We start from the raw sequence: 24503 nt of genomic DNA, 5'->3' as shown, positions 1-24503 counted from the left end.
GGCGCACTGGGAAGGAAGTGAGACCCGACTGCCAATCGAGTGTGGAAGGAGGCAGGCAGAGGGTTGCCATGGTGCCGAAAGGTTGGCTGGCCTGGCCCAGGCAAATGCTTTGCGGACGGTGCATATGTGAGTCTTTGCTTGCTGGAGGGGGAATGGCGAAGGGTCGCTCGCTGGCTGGCGGTGAGATTTCGACTTGTTGCACTCGTGTATTGGCTCTCTCTCCTTCTCGTTTCATTTTAACCAAATGACTTTTTCTGCCTTGCAGTAATCTCCTCTCGCCTGCTTCTCTTGCAGTAGTCTGCTCCTGAGGTTCATATGGGGAAATGAACAAGTGGTTTTAGATAAGTGTTATACATCGAAAAGATACTGCTTTCCAGGGGCTAACTTTTCAGAATGGTTGAGAGTGTTAAACCCAACACAAATTACCTCTCCATGGACAAGGTGAAGGCAGTACAGCATTGGGGGCATGGGTGTAGGAGGGGCAGGAGAGCCATTTGCCCCCCCTCCCCCCGGATTTCTTAGCACCTTGCTGACGCCTAGTGTGGCAGCAATTGCCCTCCACTCAAGCCTTCTAAAATGTTCTGGCCGACCCAATAAGGGGTCATGGGCCTTTAACCACCCTATCAGAGGTTGCTAAACTAGAAGGTGACTCCACTCTTAAAGTTGTATTTATTAGAATTGGGTTTTGAATCTTTAGTGCCAGAGACCTAATTAAATCAATTTGGTTACATGGCACCTGGTGACTCATACCTTTGGAGGAGGGGCAATTTGTGTACAACTGTGTAGTTAGAGAAATAAAACCCAGAATTTCACTTTACCTTGGGAGCTGTGAGCTATGCTGGGCTTTTTCAGAATTGGTTTGATTGGTATCTGAGGTTACCTGTGGAAAAACAACAGGCTGTACTGTAATGATGGGTTACATCTTTCGGTGAAGGGAAAAAGGATCCTTGGGGATAAATTCAGACAGTATGTTTCTAGACATTTAAAGTAGAAGGCGGGGACGACAAAAGGAAACAAGGGAATTCGGAAAGTCACCCCCAGAATAAACTTGATGGCAGAGGGAAAGGTCATCTAAATACAGAAAACCACCTAAACTCTCTACACAGATGGAAAGCAGTGAGCACAAATGCTCGCAGTCTAGGTAAAAAGGTTCAAGACTTGCAAGCCCTGATGTTTGAAGAAAACTTGGATATTATTGCTATTACAGAGACGTGGTTCAATGATTCCCATGAATGGGATGTGACTAGGGCTATATTTTTAGAATGGATAGAGAGGGCCGAAGGGGTGGAGTGGCGCTGTATATGAGAGACAATATTAGAGCGGCTGAAATGCGGGGCACCTGGGGAAAGGAAGAAGCTTTATGGATTGTCCTGGAAAAAGAAGATGGAACCTTTATACACACGGGGGTTATCTACAGACCTCTGGCACAAATAGAGAAGCTAGACAAGGATCTGACAGAGGATATTCAAAATATTAGTATGAAAGGGGAGGTGCTACTGTTGGGAGATTTCAACTTGTATGATGTGGATTGGATTGGAACTCCCATCTGCCACCCAATCTCGGCTAAGCTCCTGAGGATCCATTCCTTCTGAACAGGATTCCTTTGTTTATCCTACGCATGCTTGAATTCTGTTACCGTTTTCTTTTCCATGTGCAAATCTGTATCACTTATTGAATAAAAAGTTTTTTTAGTTTTTTCAAAATAATAGATAAGTAGATTCCAATCGAATCCATGATGGTAACAAATTCCAAGGTGTAATTATAAAAAATGAATATAAGGTATTAAAAATGTGCAGACACCAAACATGTCTGGCACAAGAAGGTTGAAAGAAGAATGTCCATACAGAGGAATGTTAGCCTTTTACACACCTTTAAGACCCCTAAGGTCCTCTCAAGGAGCATCACTATGTGTACCCTGGTCACAAGAAATTACACAATGTGTCGCCATCTACTATATCTGGAGTATTGTGTTCAGTTTTGGAGGCCGTATCTTGCGAAGAATGTAAAAAGAATCGAAGCGGTGCAAAGAAAAGCTACGAGAATGGTATGGGATTTGTGTTAAAGACGTTCGAGGAGAGACTTGCTGACCTGAACATGTATACCCTGGAGGAAAGGAGAAACAGGGGTGATATGATACAGCCTTTCAAATATTTGAAAGGTATTAATCCGCAAACGAACCTTTTCCAGAGATACGAAGGCGGTTGAACAAGAGGACATGAAATGAGATTGAAGGGGGGCAGACTCAAGAAAAATGTCAGGAAGTATTTTTTCACGGAGAAGAGTGGTGGATGCTTGGAATGCCCTCCCGTAGGAGGTGGTGGAGATGAAAATGTTAATGGAATTCAAACATGCGTGGGATAAACATAAAGGAATCCTGTTCAGAAGAAATGGATCCTCAGGAGCTTAGCCGAGATTGGATAACAGAGCTGGTAGTGGGAGGTGGGGCTGGTGGTTGGGAGGCAGGGATAGTGCTGGGCAGACTTTATACGGTCTGTGCCAGAGCCGATGGTGGGAGGCGGGGATAGTGCTGGGCAGACTTGTACAGTCTGTGCCCTGAAAAAGACAGTTACAAATCAAGGTAAGGTATACACAAAAAAGTGGCACATTTCTTGGGCAGACTGGATGGACCGGGCAGGTCTTTTTCTGCCATCATCTACTATGTCACTATGATCCCTTCCAACAAGCTTCCTCAGCTGTAACCCCACACTCTGCAACTTACTCCCAGAGGGGCTCCACCTAACTCGAGACTGGATGTCCATGTAAGTTTGTCCAGTCATCCGGATTTATGATTATCTGGATAACAACCCCCCCCCCCTGCTGAAGATAGTCCGGATAATCAGCATTGTACTATTTGTGTATATTTCTGATACAGTTTCTTGTTAGTCCTATTACAAGGTTTCAATTTGCCATTTCCATGTTTACCTCATTTATTGTATTTATGTTTATATTTGGTAATTTTACTATTGTTATGCAGTTAAAATTGTAAGTTTTATGTTAAACTGTACCTGTAGTACATCCCTTTGGGTGAATCTCTTCATACAGTTTTAATCCCAGTAAATAAATGTATGTATGTATAATTAATGGCTTCAAGTATAAGGCTGGACCAAAGATTTGTGGTGTTCTGAGCCAGATTTTACTGTTGTGTATCCCATCTTTACATGAATCTTGTGGTGTGAACCATGCACATAGGGGTAAATTTTTAGACAGAATGGTCACCAATATTTAACAATCCATCTATTCAGCATCAGTATCCATATATATAATAGTGGTGAATATACAGATAGGGGATAAGTTCATTAGAGTGCCTAGAATTAGGTATCCAGAGGATGTAATGTAAGAATCTGTTCTCTAAAGGAATGTTTGTTGCCTACTTTCCTTTTACAATACTAGCATAATCAGATATATATACATGTTGCATTTAAGTATGACCAGTTATTGCAGCCATAGATCTTGTGTAAGTGCAGCAGATACCTACATAACTTACAGTATTCCGTTTGATGGCGTTCCTTTCTAATTTTCCCTTGTTATATTATTGAGGAAAGGTGATTCAGCAAGCTCTAATAAATCATATTCTGTAAATTATGCATGTAAGTGGGAGTCCTGCCTATGTCTACCCATGCTTCTTCCCATGTATGCCCCCTCGCAAATAGTGTGCTGTTTAAATTAAGCATCATATGCACGCATGGAGGATAATTCTATAACAGGGCGCCTAGGGTAAGAGTAAGCAGGTACCTTTTTCAAGCCTATTCCAGGTAATAAATAGAAATAAATCCAGATAAAAGAAAATAAGATGAGTCCTTCTTATTTGACTAACTTAATACATCTTTTGATTAGCTTTCAAAGGTAACCCAAGTGAAACAAGCCAGATGCTCAAGATGGGGCTCAATTTATATAGATACAATATTAAACATTCCAATGCCAACCAGGATGCCACCTCTGTGGGACAGCATTTCACAAAACCAGAGCACTGTATCAATGATCTTATGGTAAGAATACTAAAAGAAAATTTTAAGATAATCCAGGAACGTAACACCTTTGAAGTCAAAATAATGAAATATTTTGACACCCACCAGACAGGACTCGACAAAGATCTGGGTTTCCTAGTCCATTATAAATCATAAAATTCTACTGCTTTGTCACCCTCTTATCTACCATTCAACTCTTCCTGACTCGCATCCACCCAGCTCTCCCTGTTTCTCACCTAACCTACCCCTCTCTCTTTCTGTGAGATTATCAGTGGAATGCTTGTGTTCCTTTGTGTTTCACTTATATATTCTGATATTTGTCAAGGTTGCTTATTTCCAATCTGAAGAAGGGAATCGAAAGATGTTTGTCCAATAAAAATGGTATCATCTTATTTTCTTTTCTCTGTTTGGATTTATTTCTGTTTATTGTCTTTAAAAGTGGACTAATGCGGCTACCACATCACTTTCCTCAAGCCTATTCTATAAAGAAAAGGAGATATCTCCTTCTTTTTGTAGAATATTAGCACAAGAGGCAAAAAATTTGATTACATTTAAGGCGCAATCACACTAACCTTATAGCTGTGTAAATGCCCGTGCCTAGATATTACCAGAACATGTGTAAATTATAGAATAATCTACATTCTTATTTGTGTATTCCAGCCATGTACATACATAAAAACATGGTACATACTTTTTTCTAGTTGGTATTCTATAAAAGGTCACTTATACACATAAGTGCCATTGACATCTATAAATGATTAAAATACAGGTGTAAATTTGTGTGAGAGCATTTGTTTGTTATAGGGGGGAGGGATCAGTTTAGTAACCTGTTTTGTACAGGCACATAGGCCAGTTCTGCTTTTTGCAGAATTCAGTTTCTAACGTAAGTACTGAAAGCACAGAAGAGGACAAAATATTGCATTTTCTTTATTTTTCCCTTTTTGCATAGTAACTAGATTGTACCATCCATTCAGGTAATGTGCACTCTAGCCCACTTTTGGGCCAGGCCAACTAACAACGTACACAATATTGGAAAATGGTAATGAACGAATAGGACCCCCATGTCATTTGCCTCCCTTATTTGGTTTCACAAAAAAAGTTTTCATTGATAAATTCTTCATTCATATTTTTCCATTTTCTTATTACTGTTCCAACAGCCTTCAGACAGCTGAAGCTTGACAAATAGTACAGCAGGTAAACAAAGATAAGATTCACCGGGGCTTCTATCATTATACAACATGGACAACAGCCCTTTGTGAAAATAACCTGTGCTAACTAAGGTAGACCATTACCAAAACAAAAAATCTATAAGCATACAACTAAAAGAACAATAACTTAAAAGCTTATTTGTACAATTGCAATTATAAATACTTTTTTAAACATCTATAAAAATAGATAAGTGTTGATTACAAAAATGTTCACAGTTACTCTGAAAAGAGATGTATATAACTCTCAGAGAAGGGCCAAATGATTGTGATCAGGGATCCTAAAACCCACCATAATCCAGGTACTTGTCCCAAATTAAAATTTATTGAAACATGACTGCCTAATGTGATAATTTGAGCTTTGAAAATTAAAATGATGTGGTTTCTGTTTTAGGAATACTGGATTTATTTTCCCCTTATTTACTAAGGGGTCCTTTTACTAAAGCTTAGCACATACTAAGAGCCTCATGGCCCATAGGTATCAAATAGGACGTGCAGCATTTAGCTAATGTCCATTAGCGTGTGCTAAGCTTTTAGTAAAAGGGTCCCTTAGCTCTCATGTTCATAATTAGTGATGATAATCCAGTGAAGCCTAATTGTGATTAATTCAAATTTGAGGTTGGATTTATGGTTATAAATGCAGATTACAACAATATGGTCCATCTCTAATACATCCGCTTGGCTGGGTGTATGTTCATACACTTTTTTTTTTTAATATTGCACAGTAGTAGAAAAGTACTGGTCCATATTTAAAACGTTTAACCAACCAGAAATGGCCACTGACTAGTTAAATCGCTTGTTCAGGACTATCCGCTAATTTTCAGCAGCACTTAACTGGTTATCGCCGATGAATATTAGCAGTTAGCACCTAAGTGAAACCCTGGCTACTTTGGGGGCGTGGCAGGGGCGAAGTTGGCACTTGGCCACTTAAGTTCTGATATTCACCTCTTAACCAACCAGGGTAAATGTGTAAATGGGACCACATAAAACACAGTCCTTTTTATGCAGCAACCCACGGCTGGTTAAGTTCTGAATATCGACTTTACCAGTCATGTATTCGCCAGCACTGCATAAACTGAATGTTCAGTGCTGAAGCCCGGACATGGCCTGGCACTGAACATCCAGGAATAACGCCAGCAATGGTCAGTAAAATGCTCACAGCCATCGGCTGAATATTTGCCCCGTTCTTTCTACGTAGCAAAATGCTTTGTAAACATTATTTTCCTTCCTCTTTGGTAATTGGAGTATATACAGCATATACTGTAGCTAAAACACTTGAGTATAAGGCACATTAAAAGAATTCAACCAGAGCACTTTGAAGTATCCAGAACTGTTTCCCAACAGACTACAATATCATCCTAGGTTAACATTAATTTTTGTAACAGACACACGAATGCATAGGAGCTTGTATCCGCAACTGAAGCACTTCAGTCTTCTGTCTTGGAAATCTATTCATTCCACAGTCACTGATTTTGCCAAATTTCTTGGAAAGTCAACCTAAAATGAGAACACACCCATGAGACCAGCTATCAAGATTCTTACAAAATGGCATTTTTAAAATGTAACTTAGCAGTAGCTGAAATGTGCATTGGTTTATCACCGGTTTCTATTTATCACAAGATTCAGAATGTTTTTTAGGCTACATGACCCACAACTTGTAATTATTAGACACCTTTTGAATCCAGCTTGGTGTAGTTACCATATTATAGCATTTCAAAAATCTACATGCAGTGTTGTCCTTGGAAAGTTTTGCCAACCAGGTGGCATGAAGGAGTAGCCTGGTGGGGACTACTGTACAACATTATAATTTTTTTGGGTCAAGTTAGCTGGGTGGTCAGTAAAATCAGCTGGATGGGGCACCCATTCAAAATATCCTAGGGAGAACACTTCAGATGGCAGGTAGTAACATCTATCTGCTATAATTTCAAATATATTTTGAATTTGTCCTCTGAAGATTCTTTACTCAGCAATGCTCCAATAACACAGTCACATTTTAGCATAGTGCTTGTTGGCAGATGGGACTGCTTGGTCAACACACTCTTCTCAGCTGCCCCTACTGTTTACTCAGTAGAGAATTGTCTCCATCCATTGGCTTCACCACCACATGGTTTGTCATGGTTTGGTTTCTATTCTCCCTGCCAGCAGGTGATTCCAGGCATTTACTACAGTCTTCAAGTAAGCAGTATTTCCTTTTTAGTTTCCCTCCTTTTAGGAACCTTTTATTCTTGAACTTTTTCCACTACAAATGCTACCTTCTTGTGTCATGTGGAAGGCTGACAAATATTGGAATGCTTCTATACTACTACTCTTTTTTTTTTGTTTGTTTGTTTTCTAGAGACCAGCAGTATTCCCACAGTCATGCATTAGGCCATAAGTAATGATATCGGATTGGTTCATACTACGGACAGAAATCTAACCCATCCCCGCCTGTCCATGCCGTAAGTAATCTCTGTCCTAGCCCCTGCCACACCGCAGTCACCTTGCTTCCCTCCCCCCCCCACCCCCCCCAAGAAAGACAGCTATAGGAAATATTTATTTTTATTATTATAACTTACAAAAACCACTTGTCCCTGAAACATGCTGAAAACAGAATAATCCATTTGTACAAAATAGATGAAGTGACGATGTGATTCCATGTGCCTCAATGAAAGGAGAATTTAATTTTAATTCAAATCTTTATAACACCAGGCTTCCCAAGGCAGATTAAAGCAGTTAAGATGAGCCCATCAGTGAACAGGATATCTTCACTGAAACTTGGCCACGTATTGCTGTTTGTATAGAGCAGTGTAGAAATATGAGCACAAAAGTATTAGTGATGTTTCTACCGGCAATAATTTTTGAAGCTGTTTTAGTGATCAGTTTTTATTTCATGATATTTTTATCTAGACTAGTAAAACAGGCCCGTTTCTGACACAAATGAAACGGGTGCTAACAAGGTTGTCCTCGGAGTGTGTATGTTTTAGAGAGTGTGTGTGAGACTGACTGTGTGAGAGAGAGAGTGAATGTGCGAGTGTGTGTTTGTAACAGAGAGAGAGTGAGACTGGGTGCGAATGTGTCTGTGAGAGAGAGTGTGTGTGAGAATGAGTGTGTGTGCCATGGGCCTCCCTCCCTCTCTCTCTCCCTCTCTCTGAGTTCCAGGGTCACCCCCCTCCCTCCGAGTTGCAGGGTCGCCCCCCTCCCTCTCTCCGAGTTGCAGGGTCGCCCCCTCCGAGTTCCAGGGTCACCCCTCCCTCAGAGTTCCAGGATCGCTCCGCCCCTCCGTCCGAATGTCAGGTTCCCCCTCCCTCCCTCCCAGTTCTAGGGTCGTCATCCCTCCCTTCCAGTTCCAGCCGCATTCGCTCCATATTTTAAAAATCATCTCAGACGAAAGCAGAGTTAAAAGGCGTTCAGCCTCGGCCATTCTCTCTGTGTTAGCTCTGGTCCCGCCCTCATTGCGGAAAGAGGTAATGAGGGCGAGACCAGAGCTAACAGAGAGAGAAGGGCTGAGCCTGCACGCCTGGTGGCGGCAAGCTGGGGGGCATGGCATTGCAGCGAGGGTGTCAGGGGTGGGGCCACATGCGTGACATTCAGAAGATGGAGCCTTACAGCAGAGCGCACGAATGCCTCAGCCACGGAGTCAGCTTCAGAACGTTGGAGGTGCGTTTTATTAGATAGGATATAGGAAGATTTCAAATACATTTTAAAAAAAACTTTTGTCCTCCACCTTTTAAGGCACTGCCTACCAACTGGAACAGCTTTTGACTTTTTACAGATGGACCACGCATAAGCAGTCCCTTATTTCTAAAAAATCTTTTACTATTGTTTTCAATAGCATTTGCTATTGCTTTGGGTGATCCAGTGTGGCAGCAATCTCTGCCTACTGGCTTCAACCCATTGGGCTAGATAGCCTCGTACTGTCTCCTGTACTCAATCTAACTTCCGTGCCCTCCCCGCATATACCTGAAGTCATCCTGGTAGTCTAGTGGCTTGCTTCGGGGCAGGAAAAATACCCACTCTTTTCTGCTCTCTGCCACTGATCCATCTCGCTGCTGCCGCTTGTTTAAAATGGCTGCCGAGACTACAGGCGGTGGCTTTGTATGACTTCCTTTGAAGTCTCGGCAGCGGGCAGGAAAGAGTGGGGATCGTTCCTGCCCCGAAGCAAGCCACTAGACCACCAGGGTGACTTCAGGTATGTGCGGGGAGGTAAAGCATAGGTTGGTTCAATTGTGTGGTTCCACGGGAGCCCCATGGAACCAAGGTCCGTCCCCACGAAATCCCTGTGGACCTGAAGGGGATCCCTGTGGTACCTGCTCCTGTGCAGCTCTCTGCTTATATAGTATGAACTAATCATTTTGTATCATCACAGCTAGTATGAATCAATCAGATCCATTGATTTGAATATTGCTGATTTTAGAAGGCAAGCAGAAAAGCACAAAGCTTTAACTGTATGATTACAAGTAAAGTTCTTAGATGTTATTGGAGGTTGGAAGGATTTGGAGAACATTAGTACCTTCCCTCTAGACTTCTGAAACATTACTGTATTTAATGAATAGTTCCTCCTTTCCTTTCCTAATTATGCCTTATGTCTTTTTAAGGGTGTAATTGGCTGATAATTAAATTTACATATGTATGTCTTTTAGTCTTGCTGATTGCCTATTACTAGGACTGCAGATGTTCTTTGGTCCTTATAAGTTAAGCGCCAGCTAGTAAAAGTTGAAAAATAAATTCAGGAAATGCAGATATCCACATGCCTGCTTCATTTTAACTGGGTGAATTTAAATTGGATTAGTATGGAAAGTGAAGGTCTTTGAAGCAATGTTCAGTCTTCTAACTAGAATAGAAACATGACAGCAGATAAGAGCCAAATGGCCCTTCCTTGTCACTTGCAGCAGATTAATCCAGGAACTAGTGGGTTAAGTCCGCTTACCAGCAGGTGAAGATAGAGATAAACAAACTAAAGGCAGTGATGCCAGACGGCCAGCTCCTTCCTCAGTTAGTATGTCTCTATCTCAGCAGGTGGTGGACAGGTTTTTCTCTAGCTAATGGGCCCAAGGCCTCTGAGGGTGCTCCTGGGACGGTGGCCAGTTTGAGCCGGGGCTGGCGGAACTGGTGGTGTCCCCTTTGGCAGCATATGCAGTTGCTGGGTCCCTGCTGCACCTCAAATTCCCTCTGAACAGGCGTTTGCTGTTCCTTTCCTTCCCTGTTTGTTTCTGCCTCCTCACTAAAAAAAAAAAAAAAAGAGAGAACCATAGAATTTATTTCAAAGAGAAACAGAGAAGCACAGGGAAGTGTGTTTTTGCTGAGAGCAGGTTTGTGTTACTGCTGTCCGAGTCCTGTTTTCTGTTGCCTGCTTGTCTGAGCCTGCCTCGAAGTGGAGTCGGAGAGTTTTTTTTCTTCGGCTCAGCTGTCAGTTCCCGTGCTTTCCCAGTCTGGGGTAAGTCCTGCTGGGTTCCTGTTCGGGGACAGGCGATGGCAGCGGAGGCGGTAAGATGCTGTTCCCGATGCGGGAAAGGGCGTTCGGTGGCAGGTCTTTGCAGCGCGTGGTGCGCTGGACTCGACGAAGCGGTGTCCCCCCCCCCCAGAGAGTGTGCTTTCCCGCCCAGAGCCTGGCGATTCTTGTGCCATTTTGCGATCGGTCGCGGAGCCGGCTCCGGTAGCGGTTTTGGGTAAAGCTTCTCCACTGGTAGGGGAGTCGGGGGGGCTGTCAGGCACTGTGAGCAGTGGTGCAGGTGCCATGGCTGCGACCTCCATTGCGGGGGAGGGGTTTTCACCAGCATTTTTTGCTACACCATCAGGCGTTTTTGTTGAAAAGGGCCTTACCCCCACTCCCCCCCCCCACCCTTCATGCAGCTGTGACAGCTTCGGCCTTTGATTCTCTCAGGGGGTCTGGGGGTAACCAAGAGATTTGGGGGCTTTCCCCAGAGGATTTCTCCTCCCTTAAAAAGCCTAGGCTTTCCTTGGGGTCTGAGGAGGGGTCTTGCATACTGTCGCCTGCAGCTTCCTCTGTGGTGGCTCTCTCTGAGCAGATGGGGGTGGAAGACGGTGTCCTCATTGACCAACCGGAGGACTCTTCCGCCGTGAGGATTTTCCATAAGGAGGAGTTGTCCTCCTTTATCTCTCAGGCGCTGGAAGCCCTGAATATAGAGGACCCTGAGCTTGCGGCTTCTCAGGCGGTCAACCCCAAGATGGCTAGTACCAGACGACCTTCTAAGGCCTTTCTGGTACATGAAGCTATTGGAGTTGATTTCGGCCCAGTGGGCGGATCCGGATGGGGGGCTGAAAGTAGCCAGGGCTATGGCCAGGCTGTATCAGGTTTCAGGGGACCATTTAGAGCAGTTTGCTCTACCTAGGGTGGATGCCCTGGTGACGGCGGTCACTAAGAAGACTACTCTTCCACTGGAAGGTAGTGTGGCACTTAAGGATATGCAAGACAGACGACTAGAGGCCTCTTTAAAACGCTCCTTTGAGGCGGCCGCCTCTTTAAAACGCTCCTTTGAGGCGGCCGCTTTGACACTTCAAGCTTCTGTTTGTAGTTCTTATGTGGCTAGAGCTTGTCTCAGTTGGCTACATTCTGTCATGGATTTGATTTCAGAGTCTGATATGCCGGGAACTCCTCAGATGTCGCTGATGGATATTGGGCTGGTGTACTTGGCGGATGCCTTGTATGATTTGGTCTGTGCTTCGGCCAAACTCATGGCCTTGACCGTTTCCTTTCGGCGTCTTCTGTGGCTCCGTCATTGGCCTCTAAGCAACGGCTCATTAAATTGTCTTTCCGAGGGAAATTGCTTTTTGGGGATGGCCTAGAAAAGATTGTTAAAGATTTAGGGGATTCCAAATCTCAGCGTCTTCCGGAGGATAGACCCAAGTCTATTTCCAGGCAGGGAGCCTTGAGGTCATGTTTCAGAGAGACGTGACAGTATCGCCCGGGACGGTCCAATGCAGCCTTTCAGCGTCCTCGTTTTGGGAAGCGTTCTTCCTTTTGCAATAAGAAGCATCCGACTGGACCCCCCCTCTCGTCAGGGGCTCCTTCCTCGGGCCTCCCAATGATGGGGCGCAGGTCCACTCGGGAGGAGAGCAGATCGGTGGTCGGCTTTCTCTGTTTCTTCCAGAGTGGGCCAGAATTACTTCGGACCAGTGGGCCTCGATATGGTGCGAGAAGGTTACAAGCTAGAATTCTTCTCTCCTGTCACACTTTTTTCTGGAGTTCCGCTTTGTATCATGGGCCAAGAGGACAGCGGTTCTGCAGTGTTTGCGAGACCTGCTAAGGATAGGGGCTATCGTGCCTGTTCCTCCTCTCGAAAGGCGCACAGGTCGGTACTCCATCTTCTTTGTGGTTCCAAAGAAGGGAGAGGCTTTTCGGCCTATTCTCGATCTTAGAAAAGTAAACCAGTTTTTGCGGGTTCGTCACTTCCGCATGGAGACATTAGGGGCAGTTATTGCTGCTGTTCAACCAGGCAAGTTTTTGATGGCTGTCAATTTGAGGGAAGCTTGCCTGCACATTCCCATTTGGCAGCCCCATCAGCGATTTCTCAGATTTACGGTGCTGGGTCAGCACTTCCAGTTTCAGGCCCTTCCTTTTGAAATGGCCACTGCCCCATGCACTTCATCCAAGGTCATGGTGGTGGTGGTAGTGGTGGTGGCAGCAGCGGCGTTCCTGCGGAAGGAGGGGATTCAAGTGCATCCATATCTCGACAACTGGCTGATTCGGGCGACGACAGCAGAGGAGAGTCGAGTGATCACCGACCGAGTGATTGCGGTGTTGCAATCCTTAGATTGGGTGGTCAGTATGGACAAGAGTCATCTGGTTCCTACTCAGAGTTTGGAGTATCTTGGAGTGCAATTCAATACGAAGCGGGGGAAGGTGTTTCTCCCCGAGGGGCGAAGGATCAAATTGCTTTCTCAGGTATGGACCTTATTGAGTTGTCGTGCTGCCCGAGTGTGGGACTATGTTCAGCTCCTCGGTTCCATGACGGCGACCTTGGAGGTCAATCCATGGGCAAGGGCTCACATGCAGCCTCTTCAGAATTTCCTTTTGAGCAGATGGTCGCCAACGTCACTGGATTATCAATGATGCCTTCATTGGTTGAGCCGGGCCAGGGACAGTCTCGCGTGGTGGCTCCGATCAGCCAATTTGCAGAAGGGTGTTTCTCTGGCGTCTCCCAATTGGGTGGGAGTCGTGACGGACGCCAGCCTTGCGGGCTGGGGAGCCCATTGTCTTCATCGAGTAGCCCAGGGATCGTGGACCCCTCTCGAAGCGACTTGGCCAATATATCGTCTGGAGTTGCGAGCAGTTGTGAATGCGCTGCGGAGTTTTCAGGACCTTCTGCAGGGGCAGGAGGTTCGTGTATTCTCGGACAACACCACAATGGTGGCCTACATCAATCGGCAGGGGGGCACTCGCAGTCTTCCCTTGGCAGTGGAAACGTTTCGTCTTCTAGTATGGGCGGAAGCGCATGTTCAGAGTCTGTCATAGTAACATAGCAGATGACGGCAGAAAAAGACCTGCACGGCCCATCCAGTCTGCCCAACAAGATAACTCATATGTGCTACTTTTTGTGTATACCCTCCTTTGATTTGTACCTGTGCTCTTCAGGGCACAGACTGTATAAGTCTGCCCAGCACTATCCCCGCCTCCCAACCACTAGCCCCTCCTCCCACCACCGGCTCTGCCACTCGATCTCAACTAAGCTCCTGAGGATCCATTCCTTCTGCACAGGATTCCTTTATGCTTATCCCACGCATGTTTGAATTCCGTTACCGTTTTCATTTCCACCACCTCCCACGGGAGGGCATTCCAAGCATCCACTACTCTCTCCATGAAAAAATACTTCCTGACATTTTTCTTGAGTCTGCCCCCCTTCAATCTCATTTCATGTTCTCTCGTTCTCCCGCCGTCGCATCTCCGGAAAAGGTTCATTTGCGGATTAATACCTTTCAAATATTTGAACGTCTGTATCATATCACCCCTGTTTCTCCTTTCCTCCAGAGTATACATGTTTAGTTCCACAAGTCTCTCCTCATACGTCTTGTAACGCAAATCCTATACCATTCTCGTAGCTTTTCTTTGCACCGCTTCAATTCTTTTTACATCCTTAGCAAGATACGGCCTCCAAAACTGAACACAATACTCCAGGTGGGGCCTCACCAACGACTTATACAGGGGCATCAACACCCCCTTTCTTCTGCTGGTCACACCTCTCTCTATACAGCCTAACAACCTTCTAGCTACGGTCACCGCCTTGTCACATTGTTTCGTTGCCTTCAAATCTTCAGATACTATCACCCCAAGATCCCTCTCCCCGTCCGTACCTATCAGACTCTCCCCGCCTAACACATACGTCTCCCGTGGATTTCTATTCCCTAAGTGCATCAATTTGCATTTCTTCGCATTGAATTTTAATTGCCAAACCTTAGACCATTCTTCTAGCTTCCTCAGATCCTTCTGCATGTTTTCCACTCCCTCCCGGGTGTCCACTCTGTTACAGATCTTAGTATCATCCTAAATAGGCAAACTTTACCTTCTAACCCTTTGGCAATGTCACTCACAAATATATTGAACAGAATCGGCCCCAGCACCGATCCCTGAGGCACTCCACTACTCACCTTACCCTCCTCCGAGCGAATTCCATTCACCACCACCCTCTGGCGTCTGTCCGTCCACCAGTTCCTAATCCAGTTCACCACTTCTGGTCCTATCTTCAGCCCATCCAGTTTATTTAAGAGCCTCCTGTGGGGAACCGTGTCAAAAGCTTTGCTGAAATCTAAGTAGATTATGTCCATAGCTCGTCCCTGATTCAATTCTCCTGTCACCCAATCAAAGAACTCAATGAGATTCGTTTGGCACGATTTCCTTTTGGTAAAACCATGTTGTCTCGGATCTTGCAACTTATTGGCAGCGCACTTTGCGGGTCAAGACAATGTTCAAGCGGAGTTTCTCAGCCGGACTCTTTTGGACGCAGCGGAATGGACGCTGTCAGACTCGGCTTTTTGGCTGATCTGTCAACGTTGGGGAAGACCAATAATGGATCTCATGGCCATGGCTTGCAATGCCAAAGTTTCCCCAGTTCTTCAGCCGCAAACGGCAGCCAACAGCTACTGTATGTTTTTCCTCCGTGGCCTCTCATAGGGAGAGTTCTTTGCTGCATAGGGTGGCATCGGGGGCCGGTCGTTCTAGTGGCCCCGACGGCCATGGTACGCGGATCTCGTTCAGGCACTCTCAGAGCCACCATTGTGACTTCCGGTGACTCCTGATCTGCTGCATCAAGGGCCAGTTCAGATGGAAAATCCCTCCAACTTTGGTCTTTCGGCCTGGCTATTGCGAGGCGGCAGCTGAGGAAGAAGGGATTTTCAGGACCAGTCATTGCCACTCTTTTGGGGGCACAGAAGCAGTCTACTTCAGCAGCGTCTGCGCGAGTGTGGAAAGCTTTCTCGGCGTGGTGTGCTTTGCGTGCTGAATCGCCTTTTTGGGCAGACATTCCGGTTATTCTGGAGTTCCTTCAAGATGGTCTTCAAAAGGGATTGGTATATAATTCCTTTCGAGTGCAGGTGGACACGCTAGCTTGTTTTAGGGGCAAACTGGACAGTTCCTCTTTAGCAGCTCACTCTGATGTGGCCCATTTCCTACGCGGGGCTCTTTGGGGCAGTGTTATGATTCTGCCGGTTTGGCTGAGGGGGAGGGGGGACGTCTCTTCTGATTGGCTGCCAGGGTTTGTGCTGACGTCAGGGGATAGTACTTTAGCCTGCAGCTGAAGAGTTCCTCTGCTTTCGCGTTACTTTCACTCTTATGGTGACTTGAAAGCCGCAGTTCTTGGTCAGAACGTGCTCTGTGCTCTGACTTTGATCTGAGTTCCCTGTTAGGGATTTCTTTCCTTTCCCTTTGTTTGTGTTAGCTGGGGGCAGAGTGTGTGTGTGTGTGTGTGTGTGTGTGTATAATTAGTTCTCTTGCCTCCAGCTGGGCTTCCCTTCGCTGGCTGCAGCTCTCGGTGGGAAGCCAGCTGCTTGTTCCTCAGTGGGGGCTGGGCTTTGTTCAGCTCTCGTCTCAGCTTGGCTGCTTGTCTGAGAGCGTCCTCTCTGGTTGGTTGTTTACTCTAAGGATTTCTCTTCCCAGTGTCCCGGCCTGCTGGCTCAGTGAGTTTAACCCTTTGTGTACTGTGTGTACAGTGGTGGAAATAAGTATTTGATCCCTTGCTGATTTTGTAAGTTTGCCCACTGACAAAGACATGAGCAGCCCATAATTGAAGGGTAGGTTATTGGTAACAGTGAGAGATAGCACATCACAAATTAAATCCGGAAAATCACATTGTGGAAAGTATATGAATTTATTTGCATTCTGCAGAGGGAAATAAGTATTTGATCCCCCACCAACCAGTAAGAGATCTGGCCCCTACAGACCAGGTAGATGCTCCAAATCAAACTCGTTACCTGCATGACAGACAGCTGTCGGCAATGGTCACCTGTATGAAAGACACCTGTCCACAGACTCAGTGAATCAGTCAGACTCTAACCTCTACAAAATGGCCAAGAGCAAGGAGCTGTCTAAGGATGTCAGGGACAAGATCATACACCTGCACAAGGCTGGAATGGGCTACAAAACCATCAGTAAGACGCTGGGCGAGAAGGAGACAACTGTTGGTGCCATAGTAAGAAAATGGAAGAAGTACAAAATGACTGTCAATCGACAAAGATCTGGGGCTCCACGCAAAATCTCACCTCGTGGGGTATCCTTGATCATGAGGAAGGTTAGAAATCAGCCTACAACTACAAGGGGGGAACTTGTCAATGATCTCAAGGCAGCTGGGACCACTGTCACCACGAAAACCATTGGTAACACATTACGACATAACGGATTGCAATCCTGCAGTGCCCGCAAGGTCCCCCTGCTCCGGAAGGCACATGTGACGGCCCGTCTGAAGTTTGCCAGTGAACACCTGGATGATGCCGAGAGTGATTGGGAGAAGGTGCTGTGGTCAGATGAGACAAAAATTGAGCTCTTTGGCATGAACTCAACTCGCCGTGTTTGGAGGAAGAGAAATGCTGCCTATGACCCAAAGAACACCGTCCCCACTGTCAAGCATGGAGGTGGAAATGTTATGTTTTGGGGGTGTTTCTCTGCTAAGGGCACAGGACTACTTCACCGCATCAATGGGAGAATGGATGGGGCCATGTACCGTACAATTCTGAGTGACAACCTCCTTCCCTCCGCCAGGGCCTTAAAAATGGGTCGTGGCTGGGTCTTCCAGCACGACAATGACCCAAAACATACAGTCAAGGCAACAAAGGAGTGGCTCAGGAAGAAGCACATTAGGGTCATGGAGTGGCCTAGCCAGTCACCAGACCTTAATCCCATTGAAAACTTATGGAGGGAGCTGAAGCTGCGAGTTGCCAAGCGACAGCCCAGAACTCTTAATGATTTAGAGATGATCTGCAAAGAGGAGTGGACCAAAATTCCTCCTGACATGTGTGCAAACCTCATCATCAACTACAGAAGACGTCTGACCGCTGTGCTTGCCAACAAGGGTTTTGCCACCAAGTATTAGGTCTTGTTTGCCAGAGGGATTAAATACTTATTTCCCTCTGCAGAATGCAAATAAATTCATATACTTTCCACAATGTGATTTTCCGGATTTAATTTGTGATGTGCTATCTCTCACTGTTACCAATAACCTACCCTTCAATTATGGGCTGCTCATGTCTTTGTCAGTGGGCAAACTTACAAAATCAGCAAGGGATCAAATACTTATTTCCACCACTGTATTGTGTTCCTGCCTCTGCCAGTGTGTTTGTTCTATCGGCCCTGCTCCCTTTCGGGAAGCTTTCTCTCTGATTGTTTGTTGATTTATGGAACTCTCTCTCTCCCTGGTGTGCCGGCTGGCTCTACAAGCTTAACCCTTTGTGTTCTGTTTGCCTCTGTCTGCAGTGGGTTTGAGGCAAAGGCTTTCTGCCTTCCTTTTGTGTCTGGTTCCTCTGGCTTCTGCCTGGGGCTTCCTACCCTGGTGGGGGGGGGGGGGGGTTGCTGTGTTAGTTCCCCTGTCCTGCGCTAGTCCCCTGTGTGGGCGTGGCCCGCTCTGGTTCTTTCGTTTGTCCCTCTGCCCTATCGCTGGTGTTCAGCGCGTGCCTGGCATCTTGGGGTCCCGGGGGCCCTCTGGGTTCTTTCACACCCTCCTGTGTGTGTCTGGGTTCCTGTTCGGCCGTGAGGCCCGCACGAGTGGCCCTGTGTGCGTGGGTTCCGGTTCGGCCGCGAGGCCCGCCTGTTTGCCTAATTCCCTTCTTCCTGAGGGACTGCGGGGAGGGGTAGCTTAGGGGTATTGTGTAGCTGGGGTGTGTGGTGGTGGGTCGGTCTTTCCTTGGCCTGGGTTGGCGCCCTGCTGGCCTCGGCCAGGGTCCAAGGGCTCACAACCAACCAAACGGATTACTTGCAGCCGTGCCCGGTGTGGCATTTGAATGTGGTACTGTGAGCCCTCCAGTCCCCACCGTTTGAGCCGTTGAATAAGGTTTCTGAGAAGGATCTAACACTTGACAGTGTTTTTGGTGGCCATTGCTTCGGCTAGGAGGATTTCTGAAATTCAGGCTTTGTCTTGCAGAGATCCTTTTTTTTGCAGTTTTCTGAAGCAGGGGTGTTGATCTGGACGGTGCCGTCGTTTCTACCTAAAGTGGTTTCAGCTTTCCATGTCAATCAGGCGGTTTATCTTCCGTCTTTTCGAAGAGAGGATTATCCGGGGGGAGTCTGCCTCGCTACGTTTCCTGGACGTGCGGAGAGCCTTGTTTCAGTACTTGCAGATCTCTAACGAGTTTCGACACTCGGATCATCTCTTTATGCTGTTGTCGGGATAGAAAAGAGGTGAGGCGGCTTCTAAGGCTTACATTGCTCGCTGGATTAGGGAAGTCATTGGAGCGGCGTATCTGCTACAAGGGCGGGCGTCTCCAGTGGCTCTGAAGGCGCATTCTACTCGGGCATAGGTGGCTTCTTGGGCGGAGGCATCAGCCTTATCTCTGGAAGAGATTTGTCGGGCGGCTACTTGGGCGTCCCGTTACTTTTGCGAAGCATTACAGGGTAGACGTGTCTGCTCAGGAGGATGCGAGTTTTGGGGCGGGAGTGTTGGGGCGGGGAGCGTCGGCTTCCCACCCTACTTAAGGAATGCTTTCGTACATCCCACTAGTTCCTGGATTCATCTGCTGCAAGTGACAAGGAAGGTAAAATTATGTCTTACCTGATAATTTTCTTTCCTTTAACGCAGCCAATGAATCCAGGATCCCTCCCTAGTTCAGCCGACAGTTTTTTCATTTTCCGCGCAGTGTGCCTATTTTTTCCTTCCGGGTTCTCTTTTGCAGAGTTCAGACAGATATGGGAACATGGAAAGGATTCCGATTTCTGGATCAAGTTGCAGTTATTTTAAGTTCTTATTTGGTTCTCTGTTTTTCATAGTGAGGATGGTTTCTGGTTGTTATTGGTTTCATATTTTTGGCCTTGGCAAATGCTTATGAATGACATACTAACTGAGGAAGGACCTGACCATCTGGCATCACTGCCTTTAGTTTGTTTATCTCTGTCTCCACCTGCTGGTAGGCGGACTTAACCCACTAGTTCCTGGATTCATCTGCTGCGTTAAAGGAAAGAAAATTATCAGATAAGACATAATTTTACCATCTAGTTTGCCCATCCACAGCAATCACTATCTCCTCCTTTCCCTAAGAGATCCCATGTGCCTGTCCCACACTTTCTTAAATTCAGACACAGTCCTCGTCTCCACCACCTCCACCGGGAGGCGATACCACACATCCACCACCCTTTCTTTGAAAAAGTATTTCCTTAGATTACTCCCGATCCTATAATCTCTTAACTTCATCCTATGCCCTCTCATTCTAGAGTTTTCCTTCATTTGAAAGAGGCTCACCTCTTGTACATTAATGCCACAGAGGTATTTAGACATCTCTATCATATCCCCTCTCTCCTCCTTTCTTCCAATATATACATATTGAAAGCCTTAACTCTGTCCCCATATGCTTTTCGACAGACCACTGACCATTTTTGTAGCCGCCCACTAGACCAACTCCATCCTGTTTATATCTTTTCATAGGCGCGGTCTCCAGAATTGCACACAGTATTCTAAATGGGGCCTCACCAGAGACTTATACAAGGGCAATATAACCTTTTCCATTCCTCTCACTATGTACTCGAGCAGCCTTCTGGCTTTGACAGTCATCTTTTCTACCTGTTTGGCCACCTTGAGATCATCTGACACAGTCACCCCCAAGTCTCTCTTCTTTCTTACACAGAAGTACTTCACCCCCCTATACTACTGTTTCAGTACTTCCAGGATCTCCATTGCTGTGCAATACTTCACACTTTTGTCACCTCTGCTAAATGAGCAGAAATTATACTGTGTAAAATGTAATAGCAGTGGCAAAAATAAAGAAGCCAACTGATACAGCAAAAATATTAATACAATTCCACTCATTCCATCTATCAGCCTGAGAAAGGGCAGGAGAAGATGAACTGACAAGGCTTGTTAACTTACATCGTATCCTCGGAGAACAGCCAAATGGAAGGACAGCAGCTGCAGGGGAATGACACTCAAGATACCTTGGAGACAATCAACTGTATGTGGTAACTCAATAGTCTTATATGCAAACTTTGAACTTTCCTTGTCATCCTTTGTACAGAGAATAATTGGGCGTCCCTGTAAATTTAAAATAATATATCAATAAAAATATATTAAATGAAAACTCCTCTGCTTTGACCCACCTGAATCTTTTCAGAGGGTCCCATGTCATTAACCTTGAGAGGTCTGATGCCAGTTAGGAATACAGCAGTCATGACTTGGCCTAGAAGTCAGCTCCCTCAGGTAGAAATAGTACTGTACTATGCATCCAGTGGAATTTTGGTTGGAAAATGACTTGCTACAAGAATCTTTCCAAAAATGTGTGAATGAATGGCTACCAACTCACAAGAATCAATGGCTATTACAACTGTTATATGGGGACCATTAACCATCTTGTCTCTAAACTGCCAAAGCGGATCTGAAATGTGCTAGCTACAAAACCATTTAGCCAACACCCAAATTTAGGGGATCTTTTAAAAAGTCGCACTAGCGTTTTTAGCTCACAGTAAAAATCAACTGGCGGTAAACGCAGAGATGCCCATTATATTTCTTTGGGCATCTCAGCGTTTACCGCCAGCTGACTTACCATGAGCTAAAAATACTAGCATAGCTTTGTAAAAGGCCACCTTAGTTCTATCTCCATTGCAAGATTTTTTCCCACCTGACTCGCCAATAACAGGCTCTGAACAATAAGCAGGTCAGGACTTTTGTCATTAGAAGCAGAAATATAGGAAAAAAAACATGCTGTTTTTCCCTTCATCATGCTGCTTACACTTTTGCCCTTGATGTAAATAAATGAAGGGAATTATAAGCCATGTGTAGTGAAAAAACTGTAAAATGTACTGTAATAATTTGTAAGCCAGCTGTTCAGATACATCAGCTCAAGGCAAAAAGTATTACACTGTAAAAAAAAATACAGTAATAAAACAAGATATTTAAGACAAAACCCACATAGAGGGACGGTGATTTTATATCAGGCTACCTAACTTGTGTGACAGGTGTGTGCATAAGTTACAGCAGTTTTCAAGGGAAAAGTATACACCTACCTGAAGAAAGTGAATGCACATGCCTTGTTCTTTGGCATACACAAATTTCCCATTTTATTTTGCGCTGAGGCATGTGTATTTTATAAAGCAACATACAAAAGTCCAACCCCTGTCCCCAAGAACACTTCTGTCCAGAACTGAATGCACATAAATTTTAATGCATTGAGGGGTCCTTTTACTAAGCTGCGTCAAAAGGGGGCCCGCGCTAGCATCAACGTGTGTTTTTGATACAGTCTAAGGCCCCCTTTTATACATGCTGGGGGTGGGAACTACCGCTGGGCTGCTGCAATAGCTCAGCGGTACTTCAGTGTGTGCTGCACACTGTTTCACCCATGGAAATGTCCTTTGAGATTCCCCATAGATGGTCATTTTATAATTAGCCGACTCATGCAAAAGGCGGGAATTTATCAACTTGGGTTACCGTTAAGATGTGTTATTTTACTGTTATCCCAGGTTATTAGCATAACTAGGTCTCATTGCATAACATGGGATCTGCAAAAATAGTATGTGTTACTGATAAAATAATATAACAAAAGAGAGGGAACGAAGTACAAACTAAAGTCCAAACAAAAAAAAACAGCACCACGGGCCTTTAAAAATGGAACACAGTTCTTTAATGAATGAGCCTTGACAAAAAGACCCGACACGGGCCGTGTTTCGGTGACTAGCACCTGCGTCAGGGGTCACAGTGATGACGTGGAAAACTTGGGGAATAACTCGAATATATTCCTCTACAATATATTATTCCTTACCCCACGTCGCATATAGTAAAAGCTACAAAGCACTTTCACTTTCTCTGACCCCTGACGCAGGTGCTAGTCACCGAAACACGGCCCGTGTCGGGTCTTTTTGTCAAAGCTCATTCATTAAAGAACTGTGTTCCATTTTTAAAGGCCCGTGGTGCTGTTTTTTTTTTTGTTTGGAGTGATAAAATAATAACATCTTAACCAGAAGTGTAGCTAGGTGGGTCACCAGGAGAGTGACCGTGCCCCGTCAGCGCCTATTTTTCATGTGATCTGTCGCGTTTAAAATACACGCTGTTGGCAGTCTGCTCTCCACTCCTCCCACGCCCTCAACCTGATCTTAACGTCGGCCCACGTTGATAACTTTTCATCCTAAATTACATCAGTCAATAAATGAATAAAAGAATGAATTATTTGTCCTTGAGATAGTCTAAATCCCTGCTTACTTACTGCACATGAGTATTAATTTGCTTCTTGAACTTACTGTAATTTGTGTTATATTCTGTACATTATTATGTTTTATTCACTTTATTGTTTGTTTGTAAGCCACATTGAACTTGAGTCTATTTCGGGCTAATGTGGGGTATAAATGTCATGGATGCAATGTAATATCTGCTTGGTTTTATAGCTGTAAACAATTTAACTTCTCATCCTCTGCAGAGTGAACATCCTGTATTCCTAACTTGTTGATGATAGCAGTTACCAGTGGGCAAGTACCTGTCTTATTAACAAATAAACCTGAGCTTAACAGTATATTTTCACAGAGGAAAAACAAGGGCTAATAATTTCAAGGTGAAAAACTACACAGATACAATATAGAGTGATTGCTCATTTAAGAAACACACTGAGAACCAAAACATTTCCATTTCTACTACTACTACTATTTATCATTTCTATAGCGCTACAAGGCATACGCAGCGCTGTACACCAAACACAAAAAGACAGTAGCTGCTCAAAGAGTTTACAATCTAGATAAGACAGGTAAACAGACAGAACAATTAAGGGTAAGGGAATAATAGGTGAGGTTAAGGACAGGGCAGGTTGGAAGTGGTTAGGAGTCAAAAGCAGTGAAGAGGTGGGCTTTAAGTTTGGACTTGAAAACGGCCAAAGACGGGGCCAGACGCACAGTCTCGGGAAGTCTATACCAGGCCTCTTACTAATTCCCGGCGTGACACATGAGAGGAAGCCCATTCAATTCTTATGGGCTCTCATTTACTGCATGGGAATTGCTAGCATGGCTTTGTAAAACAAGCCCTTCTTTATTTATAAAAAAATTATATACCTGCTCCTTGTCATCACAAGATGCCAATCAAGATGGTGTACAGTCCAAAACATTAAAAACAATCACTAACAAAATGTAAGACAAACAAGGCAAATGATTTTTGCAATGGTATTTGTGAACTTTAGCTTGTATTAATTGTTTTTTTCATGCATAATTTTGCAGTAGTGAAAGCAAAATGCAAAATTTGGGAAAATCTCAAGTGAGCTGAAGAATTAGGCAGACTGTTAATTTCCACAAAGGTAGTTTTGCACAGGAAATTGTACAAATCAGAACTGTTTGCAAACCTTGAATACACCTCTTTGGGGCCAGTGCAAAGAGTATCGGGTGCCGGGTTGTCAGCATTACCCCCCCCCCCCCCCCCCCCCCCCCCCCCCCAGTAACTTTCTGGTCTCTAGCCTGCTTCCCCACCCAAGAGTTTGCCTTAGCACCAACCGATTATTTTGCTAATAAAAACTTGTTAGTGGTCTGCTTACCTGGCGAGCAGTCACTTGCTGCAGAGCATTCTGACATTTGGTGAAACAAGGATCTTTCATAATGATCATAATAACTGGCATTTGCTTGTCTATGAGAGCCAGTGGGCCATGCTTCAGCTCCCCTGCCAAGATACCCTCCGAATGCATGTATGTAATCTCTTTGATTTTCTAGAGGACCATCAAAAAAAAGAATATAATGATTGCGAGTTAA

At 45.1% G+C, this 24503-nt stretch overlaps 1 protein-coding gene and 1 long non-coding RNA gene across 4 annotated transcripts in view; one reads left to right on the top strand and one right to left on the bottom strand.

Annotated features, from left to right (window-relative positions):
• Positions 1 to 108: 108 nt before the first annotated feature.
• LOC115476225 lies at positions 109 to 23307 on the top strand. The gene is made up of 4 exons (XR_003943143.1): positions 109 to 180; positions 7506 to 7608; positions 20617 to 20746; positions 23198 to 23307. It is a non-coding gene; the product is annotated as an uncharacterized LOC115476225 (long non-coding RNA).
• Positions 6160 to 24503, bottom strand: part of GFPT2 (glutamine-fructose-6-phosphate transaminase 2) — an 80357-nt gene continuing 62013 nt past the window's right edge. For all 3 annotated transcript variants that reach the window (XM_030212480.1, XM_030212479.1, XM_030212481.1), the window contains 3 exons: positions 24293 to 24460; positions 20665 to 20826; positions 6160 to 6667 (listed from right to left, as the gene is read on the bottom strand). In XM_030212480.1, the coding sequence (XP_030068340.1) occupies positions 6623 to 6667; positions 20665 to 20826; positions 24293 to 24460 (375 nt within the window). In that variant the 3' untranslated portion in view covers positions 6160 to 6622. The remainder of the gene's footprint in view (positions 6668 to 20664; positions 20827 to 24292; positions 24461 to 24503) is intronic.

Source organism: Microcaecilia unicolor, chromosome 8 (assembly GCF_901765095.1).
Source record: "Microcaecilia unicolor chromosome 8, aMicUni1.1, whole genome shotgun sequence".
Lineage (NCBI taxonomy): Eukaryota > Metazoa > Chordata > Amphibia > Gymnophiona > Siphonopidae > Microcaecilia > Microcaecilia unicolor.
Note: the sequence above shows the minus strand (reverse complement) of the source record. Positions and strands in the feature narration are given on the sequence as shown.